At 53.1% G+C, this 11,179-nt stretch overlaps 1 protein-coding gene across 1 annotated transcript in view; it reads right to left on the reverse strand.

Annotated features, from left to right (window-relative positions):
• Positions 1 to 6,738, reverse strand: part of MLXIPL (MLX interacting protein like) — a 63,564-nt gene extending 56,826 nt beyond the window's left edge. Inside the window, exon 1 of the mRNA XM_075014137.1 lies at positions 6,440 to 6,738. Coding sequence (XP_074870238.1) covers positions 6,440 to 6,738 — 299 coding nt within the window. The remainder of the gene's footprint in view (positions 1 to 6,439) is intronic.
• Positions 6,739 to 11,179: the final 4,441 nt, after the last annotated feature.

Below are 11,179 nucleotides of genomic sequence, written 5' to 3' on the forward strand. Positions count from 1 at the left end.
GTCCTCCACAGAGGGGGATGAGGTGCTTGACACTTAGCTGGCATTATGTGCTGGGCAGAATTTTGTCAGGAGGTTTTGTCTGACCAGGGGGCCAACTTTATGTCTGCCCAACACGTTGGTTAGTTGGAGAAACATGGAGTCCAGAACTTCCTGTTATCTCCCCACCAACCCCAGACTAACAAGCTGCTTGAAAGAGTTAGTGGGAACCCTTAAAATGATGCTGAAAATTTTTGTCGCCCAATCCCCGGTGGCTGCTATAAATGTGACCGTACCATCTGTTTGCCTATTGGAAGGGTCTCCGAAATCCACAGGATTCCCTTTTGAGCTGCTCTGTGGGAGGACAGTGGGGCTGATGGATCTAAAGAAGCCAGAGTGAGAAGATACCTTTGGATTCAGGTGCGAAGCTCAGATTGGCATTTCCCATCCACTCAGGGTTCTCTGAGTCTCTTTTGGCTTCCAGGGGGCCTGACCCCTTCCAGCAGCTGCAGATCAGTGAACTGATGGGCTGGGGAGGGTGGGATTGGCTTGGCATATATAGCCGATGTTTGTATTTTCAGTCAGACCTGGTTGGGCACAAGAGCCATGTCAGGGTGATGGTTCACAGCAGGTCTGATTGTCGAGGCAGAAGAATACAGGGTGAGGATGGCAGAACTTTTGCAGTGGAGAGAGGCTATCTAAAACCAGAGCCTGCCAGTGTGAAGGGAATTACAGACTGGCCCGTTTCCCAGGCAGGGAACTGGGTAGCATCCTTTTCTGGGATGGCAGTCATCCCTCCTTCTGCCTGCTTCATCACTGATCTATGTCAAAACAGTCAGCTAGGTTGCAGTGCAAACAGCGACAACAAGCCTTCTGCAAGCAGACATCTTGCCCCTAAGCTCAGGATATAATTGGGTGCCATATCTAGGTGCAGGAAGGAATTTTCCCCAGGCCAGACTGGTAGAGACCTGGGGGGTTTTCACTTCCCTCTGCAGCCAACAACACAGGAATTAAGGCTGTGGAGGATGCTGTAGCATCCCCCCAGGTTTTGCAGCCAGCTTCCCTGAACCTGGGGTCTGGCCCCACTGCCAGCTCCAGTCCTGGCCTCTGGGTGGCCTCCCAGGGTCTCACTGTCTTGGGCTTTGCTGGCCCCCCAGGGTCCCACCAGCGCTTGAGGTCTCATCACCTGCCAGCTCATGGGCTCTGCCAGCCCTCAGGATCCGGCCCGGCCTCAGGCTCTGCAGCTCACCTGCCACCCCAGCACTGGGCCCTGCCCCCAGCCCAGGACTCTGCAGCTGCCCCCAGCTCTGGCCCCAGCAGGAGGTAAGTGAGGGTTGCTGATTCTCCTGGACTGGAGGGACCAGATGTCATTTGTAACAATAAAGTCCAGTCCATTCAGTCTGGGAGAGCTGGCAACCCAATCTCGACATGTCTAAAGCTGGGGAGGGGGCGGTTGGCAGCTGAGCACCCCCCCCAAAATACTTCCAGTCTGCAGCATGGGGTCGAAGTCACTGCAGGTTTAAACTAGTGTAACTGGTGCATTCTCTGTCACTTAACTCTTTAACATGATTTGGGGCCATCAATAACTCAGTCTGTGGTGAGGGGGTCTATTACAGGTGTGGGTAAGTGAGGTTCTGGGGCCTTCACTGTCCAGGAGGTCAGATAAGATTATCATGATGGTCCCTTCTGGCCTTAAAGTCTATGAAGAAGGCCCTGAGCACAGACCCAGTTCTGGCAAGCCCAGATTTGACAAAACTCGGGTGTTCACAGGTGCCTGTGACACAGGGCTTGGGGGCTGTGCTGATGCAAACTGCTGGAAATGGAAAGAGGTGCCCCTTAGTGTGCCTGAGCAAGCACATGCCTCCCAAGAAAAGTGAGGTGACAGTAGAAAAATAATCAAAACAAAAAGCAGTCAAGTAGCACTTTAAAGCCTAACAAAACAATTTATGAGGTGGTGAGCTTTCCTGGGACAGAGCCACTTCTTCAGACCACAGCCAGACCAGACCAGACTCAATATTTAAGGCACAGAGCATCAAAAACAGCAATCAAAGTTGACAAATCAGAAAAAAAATATCAAGGTGAGCTCTTAAACCCCTCTCAGCCCCAAACCAGCCCCCGCCTACCTCCCATGAGCTCCGCGCACTGCCCCTGCTGCTCCTTCGTGGGGCCCCCACCTCCCCTGCGCAGCGCCCCCCAGCCCTACCCACTTCCTCCACCAGCAGTGCAGGCAGCTCCCTGCCCTGCTGTGAAGAACTGGGACTCAGTTTAATTGGGTTAATGGCTGGATCCCTCCTGCCAGCCATGACTCAGTAAAGCTGAGTTCCATTTCAGCGCCACAAGGCAGGGACTGGGACCTGGAGGAGTCACATGCAGCTCAGAGCCGCCCAACCGGTGACCCTAAGAGAATCTAACGGTGACCTGTGTTTGGGTCAGGACCCACAGGTTGGGAATCGCTGCTTAAAGCGTCTACCAAGCTGCAGCCTGTCAGTGCAAGGCCCTGTCCCGGGGCACAGAACAGTCTTCTCTGAATACTTTGTTTGGATGAAAAATGCTGACCATGACCCAGCACTGTGCTGTTTGCTGAGGCCTTTCCTGGAAGTCACCGCGCTGAACTCTGGCAACCTTGTTAGCAGAAGATGTGCCACGCGTACCGAGGAGCGGTGCTGGGACACAGCGATGTTAAAGTGCGTGGGAGAGATGAGGGACACTCTCCACGGGAAGGCCAGGCTCCCCAGGGCATGGCCCCTTGTGCTGGCCTCACACCAGCGCACAGGAAGTACACAATGCTACCGGATCAGACTGGGGCCCCTTTGTAGCCTGCGCTAGGGCATTTACTCCCCACACGCAGTGAAAGAGGTACCATGTGGTTCTGCGCCGGGGTGGCAGGCGTCAGTAGAAACAGCCCAGCTCAGAAAGAGGTGGACCTCTGTCCCCACAAAAAGTGAAGGGAGGAGACCCAGAAGAGGTGAGAGAGGTTGTTTCTTCCAGGCCCCTGGGAAGCAGCCTGAAGGAGGGTGGGACAGGAGGGGAGGCTGGCACAGCCGACCACGTCCTCCGAAAGCAAATGGAGCAAGACAAAGGCCGAGGGAAGGGAATTGCCTCCTGGCAACAGGAGCAAAGACTCAATGGTGGGGTCTTAGCTGGGCTTTCGGCAAGTGCATCTGCCTGTGTGCAGCTCTGTCTCCCTCTGAGGGGAAGCAGGACTTGGGGCTGTTGTGTACGCAGAAAATCACACAGAAAACACCAAGTCTGCACCACCCGATTCTCTTTCGACACAAACCCGACCCAGTGCAAAGCTGCAGAATCTGCTGCCGCTCCCAGGGGGCTATGGGTTATTTTAGCATCAAGCGAATCCTTGATCATGGAGTGAGAGCCCACCGCACAAGGGCTCAAAGGGAGCAGAGTTAACATGCCGATTTCGACCTCAATACGGTCAGCTGTAGGGCTCTTCTGAACAAACCAAACCAAACGGCTGACAGAGCTATTCTCCAAAGGGCCCAGAGACAGGGCACAACCTGTGGTCAGTAGCACCTGTTTTAGCTGCATATTTGGATTTGATCCAAAATGCAGTGGGTGTACTGGACTCTAAAGATGGTGCTGTAGGCCGGGTGAGTGAATGTGTCTGTCAGCTGTTTGCTTTTCTAAGCCAGTTCCGCTAGAGCTTTGTTCCAGTTGCTAAGTGAAAATAGCTGGAGCGAGCTCACAGTGAGTGTTACTAACCACGGGTGTCCCAGATTGGTGGGACTTGCATCCCAGTAATGGTGAGTAGCACAGGACAAGGTACTCACGTCCTGGCCCAAGAGTGGAAGATTTGCAAAATTCAACCAAGCTGTAGCAACCCCTGCAATGCAGAACAGGAGAGCCCTACAGTGCGAGGTGTGTGTGTACATTGTGACTCAGAAAGGGATGGCGTGCAGCTAGCAATGGGTAAATGACATAGCTTCCCACTTTGTTTCTCAAATGGAGGTAATTGGCTCCTCCTCTAATGATCCAACAGGAGGAAGCCCTCTGGGGCACTCAGAGACCAGGTCTGGCAGTGCAGAGAGCCTGAATATAGGGCTACAATGGGAGCTGGGCTGCTGGTGGAATAAGGCTAAAGCAAAACAAGGCCCAGTTCTTCTTTGTTCCACCAGCCAATGTGACAAAGGGAGAAGGAGGGATTAGGAAAGAGGTAAGGCCTGTTCAATCTACTGAGATGGAAGAGCGACAAGGGGGGCGCTGCTAGAAGCCACCTAGAGGTTTTGTCCCCAGACAGAGGGAAGTGGCGGGGCCTTGTGGATGACTCCACACGGAGTACAGGGCGTAGGCAGTAGTAAGGCCTGTTTGGTGTGACTATCTGGGGTGCACAGCAACTGAGAGCAGAGACAGGCAGGGGGAAAAGACCCCAGACAAACACTGTGGCTTCCCTCTGCCCCTCTCCACCATGCCTCGATGCTGGCTGCACTGGTAATGGGCTCAGAAGCACGGTGTGAATGCTGGCTGAATCCACCTGGGTGCATTGCCCAGGGCTGACATTTGCACTGCCCATCCCGGAAGCGCCAGGGGTCCATTCAGACTCCTGCCCCACACACAGATGAGCGCAACCTGAACTCTGCCCTAACTTGTCCAGAGTCCCTATGGAGCTAGTGGCAGCCGCACGCCCTTTCTGCCTCTGGACTGTTCCCCATCTCCACCTGCTGTGCCGCAGCTTAGTGCCACACGTTCATTTGCCCTTGTGTGTCTCTGTAAACCCCTGTGCCTGTGAAGGGCTGCATAGAGATGGATCTGGGCAATGGCTAGCAAAATGTGGCTCCAGTAGAGAGAGAGAAGGTGATTGGCTGGCTGGGGAAATTTCCAAGCAGGACCCCCAATCTGTCTCCCTCCTTCACAGCCCCTGTGTCCTGTGACAGGGGGCTTAGCCTGGGGGATGGGGGCACTTCATGTGGGACCCTTGGCAGGGGATCATTCATCTCAGGGCATTGTTGGGTCAGGGTTTTTAACCCCCAATGGGCTGGGAATGCCTGGTGCCCAACTCAGGAGATAATGGAGAGGGGAGGGAATCAGGGAGAGAAACAAAACCAGGGCAGGAGTTCAGGGCATGAGCTGAATCAAAGCATTTCCCAGTCAGCGCCTCCTCACCCAGCCACTGCCCCTCACAACATGGGAGCCCAGCCTCTGCTGGCCCACAAAACAGCCCCCAACTGAGGGGCAGAACAATGGGGTTGAGGAAACTTGGAAGGGCTGTCCCAGGCTGGCCAGTCAGCACCTTGGGACCCACATGAGAGAACCAGCCGCCTGCAGTGGATGTGGTAGCCAGGTCACAGCAGCCTGCAGGGGCCCTGCTGCTGTGAGCAAACCATGGCCTCAAGGCAGAGTCACGCCTCAACATGGAACAATGGCCGCACATACAACCACAGCCCAAACACATCTTGCCCCACCTGGCAACCAGCCACGGAGCTGTCATGGGGCAGCCGTCACCGTGCCAACACACCGAAATGAGCTCTGTTTGCCCCACTGCCCATCGCCCCCCTCACACCTCTCAGTGCGCCTGGGTCTGGAGTCCAGACGCTGCATGTGGCAGCCCTTCGGCATCAGGCTGTGCTTTGGTGGGTCCAAGATGTCTGCCAGGATCTGTCCCCTGCAATCCTGACTTCTGGATGGACCCAAATGCTCCCTGGCCTTCCCACAGCTAGAGGTGTGTCTTGCAGCGCACTTGAGCAAAGTGGGCAACCCTCTTCCACGTGTGAGGGGCTCGACAGCGGAGGCTTGCCAGAGCCCCTGGCCCCAGACACTGTCAGCCGAGGGCCTGGCCCTGGGATGGCTGGGCGGGTGGGCTTTTGTATTGCCAGTGAGGCTCCGAGAGTGACTCCCCAAGATCTCCAGCCCCGTTCGCTGCAGGGCTTTGGAGAGACCAGGGCTGTGGGCCGGCTCTGGAGTTGAATGGGGCTGTTGGGACTAGGGGGTCAGTGCATGGTGCAAAGTACAGCCACCTTGTCCATGGGAGAAGAGGACCAGAAGCCAGGACTCCTGGGTTCTATTCCTGACTCAGCTGCTGTCACGGCAAGTGTGTGGCTGTCTCAGAAAGCTCGGCACAGCAATGAGGGAAACACTCCCTAGAGAGGCACATAAAGGCAACTGAATGTGTTTGCAAAGGGCTCTGAGCCCCTCAGAGATGGACACAGGGGCTCTGTGTTGCCTGGGGAGGCTGAAGTGCTCCAACGCTGCCCAGGAAAGAGAGGGAGGAGCTCCGAATTTGTTCCCTGGGAAGATGCCCTGCACTAGCTCCATCCCACTGGGACCTCAGCTCTCACCACCACAGGCGGAAAGACGAGGACATGCTCCAATTTACAGCTACTGCAAGGAGGGTGGGGAATTAACTAGGGCTGCACCACCCCTGTCTATATGCCAGGCTTCTGCCGCTCAGAGCTGGGGATGGGGATGGGGAAGCCACCGGGGTCCCAAGCAAAAGGATCCTCAGACTCACCTGTAGGCCAGGCTCATGCACTCGAAGAGCCGGGTGAGGGTCGGGTCGATGGCCCGGGGATCAGCTGGCTCTGGCTCAGAACGGTGGTGGCGACGGCGGGGCACTGAGTCACTGTGCGGCGAGGACACCATGAAGTGGCCGCTGTGTATGACCTGGGACTGGGGCAGGGAGCCTGAACCTGGCCCAGCACTGCCTGAGCCCAGACCCTCCGAGTCGGAATCCGAGTCTGAGTCTGGGACTGACCTGACCTGTGGATCTGGGAAAGATCCCTGCAGCCCCACCTGTGGGGGTGCAGCCATTACGTCAGGTGCAAGCGGTGACAAGCAGCCACATGCCAGGGAGCCTCTCTGTCTGGGGACCTAGATGGCTCACGTCCCAGCAGTGTCTAAGCCCCACACCTGCCCATTAGCATTCGGTGTGTGCACCACACCCCTGAGCCGCATGCAGCTTCCACACCCTTTCCCTGACTGGCTGCGTCTCACTCAGAGGCTTGCGGTTCCCTTGCTGTCTTATTTATAGGGCTCCCAGCTGTAACCCCGCCCCTGTCTCAGCTCTCAGCCCAGCTCTTTACTCCAGCCATGGCCTCCAGCAGGTCCAGGGGTGGGCCCAGGAGTCAAGCAGGAAGTTAACTCCTTGTTTGCTGGATCCTGGGGAAGGAAGGGGGGCGCTCTGGATCACACTAGATTTTATTTCCAGGACAAGCTGCCCTCTTCTGACGGAGAAGCCATTCCAGCTCCCATCTGTTCCCAACCCCCGCAGCTGGGAGGCCAGACACAGGACTCCGGAGCTTGGGTCCTCACACTGCTGCTACAGCTCAGTTGGCTTTGTTTACCTTGGCTCAACGGCTGCTCTGCCTGCGTGTGGGAGAAAAATACATGGTATTTACCTAGCGCGTCTGTACTAATGTATCCCCCAGCACTTTGCAGGGAGCAAATACAGGTTAAGGGACAAAAATAGGCAATTATAGCAACCAGGGTCCAGCTCAGCACAAAGCAAAGAGTGACTCACTGAGCCATGCCCCAGTGCCCTGGAAACAGCCAGGGTGAGAACCTGCTTTAAACTGGCTTCTCCAGGGTCTTCCTCTGAGCCAGGGAGAGGGTAGGGTTCTCCGGTGACCTTCGAGGAGCCAAGGCCGCACAGGAAGATCTGCAGACCTACTCCATTCAGAGCCTGAAAACTTAAAAGTATCAGAGGAAGATTTTCAAAGCTGGAGCTTACCTGCCTCTGACTTCCCGTGGGGGTCACACAGCCAGGTCCACAGTGCCATTGAGAATCTTGTCCTTCTGCCCAGGGCAACCTATGAAGGCTCTGCTCTCTGCCCACGTCTCCATGCTCTGTGTTGAGTATGGGTGATGGTCTGCACCGTGGCAGTCCAAGGGGAAGTGCAGGGAAAGGGGTGGCTATGCTGGAGGAAAACACCCTGGAATTGGAGGGGTGAGCAGAGATGCTGCTGAGAAGCTGTGGAGTTCCTAGACTACCAGGTCTGGGAAGCAGCAGTAGCTCATGTTCAAGGAAAAATGGAGCTCGCCACCAAGGAACTGGGGAGAGAGGACAACAGAGAGAAGGCCCAGGAGTTCACAGCCATCAGAGACAAGATGGCATGGTAGCATTCTGCACTGATGGAGACAGGGGAGGCTGGGCAGAATGTGGCCACCAGAGAGAAGGCCTGTGGGCAGTGGATGAAGCTGCTTCTTGGGGAAGCAAGCTCCCCAGCTTGTGGTCCTGCCCATACGCCATCTTTGATCTTCCCAGGCCCTGCCTCCTCCACACTGCCCCACACTCTCCCTGTTGTTTCCCTTTTCTCTCTGCTCATCCATTCTGGCCAAATCCTGAAACCCAAATGAAGCAAATGACATTTGGAAAAAACAAACAAAAAAACCCCACAAACCCAGTCTTCTAAAACTTCTTTCTAAAGAAAATGGAGCACGTGTCCCATGGTGTGCTGGAGTATGAAGCCTGGACATGCTGAAGGGACCTACTTAAAGAACTAAATTTGGGAATAAAAATGTCAGTCACAGGTTTTGTGAAAGACCCTGAAGTTTGGCAGAGATTTATTTGCAAAAACTTTTTAGAAAGGGAAGTCAGTTGTCCTGCTGAATACAACAGGAAATATGATGGAGTACACGGCACAGCCCTTCTCTGGTTTATATTTTATTCATCAGTATTAAGGGCGAGTTGAAGATCAGACAGCTAGCAGAGGAGAAGCGAGCGCACAGAAAGCACAATAAGGACTTGCCAGACACCCACTACATCTGCAAGAGGTGCAGCAAGGACCGTCACTCTCCTGTGGGTCTTTATAGTCACAATAGACGCTGTAAATGAAGTCCTCAATTGAAACTTTAAAGGGCGCGATCCATAGTCTATGCAGACTGAAGGATGCCTACTACTACTTCTAAAATGGTTTGGGGTTAAATCATTCCAGATTACTACATATTTAAACTCACTGAAACAAAGCTATTATTTTAAATTAACCAATCAGAGCTGTTTAGTATGTTCATAGAGAAGTTGTCAAAAAGGAAAACACTAATTACTTTGTGTGATTTTCGTAACAAGATATTTTTAGGAAATTTCACTATATGTTTAAATATGTTTCCAAAGATTTTAGGCACATCAAAGGATTTTATATATAAGAAAGGTACTATTTGGTGGAGGACTCTCTTAAAACTAGTTCATCAAATAGAAATAAAAGGGGTAATTCAGTTGCCAGCTATTTGTAAGAAAGGAAATGTTGTCCCTCTAGGGGGAGAAAGGAGAGAAGGGAGGGATAGAAAGGACAAGACGACTTTGGAAGGCAGTTTTTGTATTACAGTGATTAAAATTAAAATGTGTATTTTAGCTCAGAGTATTTTTTTGAAGAATTTATTTAAAAGCTGAAGCCCCAGGCATCTGATGAAGCGGGTCTTCGCCCACGAAAGCTGATTTTCCAAAATATCTGTTAGTCAATAAGGTACCACAGGACTTCTTGTTGTTTTTGAAAGTTAAAGCTGAATACTCAGATTGTGCATCTAAACTAGCTACACAAGAATTTTTAGAGATATGATTTTCTAATCTTCAGACACAAACTAATGAACCGTTTAAAGTAAATTGTAAAGGAGGGTTCTGTATACATGGCAATGCACAACTGGTTTTGTTAGTAATTAAGGATGGCACTTGCCTGTTAAATGGTTTCATGATGTAACCCTTCTGCTGGAAGGAAAGAGTCGGCAGCAACCAGGGCTGGATTCAACGTTCAGGGGTTCCTTTTCATCCATCTCACCCAGAACCGGCTTGAGCCTCCACCCAGCAGCCTGGGAAATTCAGACACCCTGGGCACCTCGGAAAGGCAATGCTTCCCCACTCGCCAGCACAGAGTCTGAGTGTAGAAAAGAAACTTTTCATGAAAAGGCAGAGAAGTCATATGGTGTAAGCTTGGGAAAATCCCACACCCAGAGTTCATAACCAATCCTCAAGTAAGTGTCCCAGCTCAAATGGACTGAGCAGTGTCCTTGGCCTCTCAGGCCCACCAGTCCAATACCGTAACCATTACCCTGATGCACTCCCTCACTGAGTCTGAGGCAATGCCCCTCTTACACTGGTCCGGCGTTCCACTTGCTCCCTGATTCCACTGCCGGTCGCGCCGTCCATCCGCCTGTTGCTCCTCCTACTGGCTGTCTGCCGGTCGCGCTGTCTGTCCGTCCACTGCTCCTCCTGCCAGTCATGCCATCCATCCGCTGCTGTTAGCTCTCAGTGATTTCAGCTCATACTGGCATTCAGCTCTGGGCCTAGTGGCAGCATCTCAGTACCCACCAATGTGGATTCTCACAGAATAACTATAGACCCTTTCAGAACAACAAGAAGTCCTGTGGCACCTTATAGACTAACAGATATTTTGGAGCATAAGCTTTCGTAGGCAAAGACCCGCTTCATCAGATGCATGAGGTGGGGGGGGGGGGGGTGGTTTCAGAGGGGTATTTAAAGAGTGAGGTCCCAGTAAGAGGCGGGGCCAGAGCTGACAAGGTCTATCCAGCAAGGTGGAAATGGCCCAGTATCAACAGTACTTATCAAAAGAGGAAAAAACAAGTTAGATCAGACAGGGGGATGTGAGCCTTTGTCAGAGTCTAATGGGGAGATATTAGCACCCAGAGCAGAGAAACTCCGGTCACATGGGGGCATAGTGGCTGGGAACCAGCACCAGCTCCCTGCCAGGGGAGGGAGACCCAAGCGTCTCGGGCCCAGCATGGCAAAGTACGCAGGGTCAGCACAGAAAATGTAATAATTTCTATGGACATTAGATGGAGCACCTGGCACATTCATCTAGCTTGTTTTTTCCTCTTTTGATCCATACCACTGATACTGGGCCATTTCCACCTTGCTGAATAGACATTGTCAGCACTGGCCCTCCCTCTTCCTGGGACCCCACCCCCCACTCATGCATCCAATGAAGTGGGTCTTTGCCCACGAACGCTCATGCTGCTGTCGTGTCTCACACAGAAGACCAGCTTCAAAACCTGCTGGATCAGTTCTCCAAAGCGTGCAAGGACTTTGGGCTTTCCATCAGCCGAAAGAAGACAAACGTACTCGGTCAGGATGTTGCTGAATCCCCATCAATCAGCATTGACAACTATACGTTAGAGGTCGTCCGCGAGTTCGTTTACCTCGGGTCCACCATCACTGACACCCTGTTGTTGGACACTGAGCTAAATAGGAGGATAGGAAAAGTGGCCACAACTCTGTCCAGACTCAGCAAGAGAGTGTGGAATA

The sequence above is a fragment of the Carettochelys insculpta genome, chromosome 19, assembly GCF_033958435.1.
Source record: "Carettochelys insculpta isolate YL-2023 chromosome 19, ASM3395843v1, whole genome shotgun sequence".
NCBI classification, from domain to species: Eukaryota; Metazoa; Chordata; order Testudines; family Carettochelyidae; genus Carettochelys; species Carettochelys insculpta.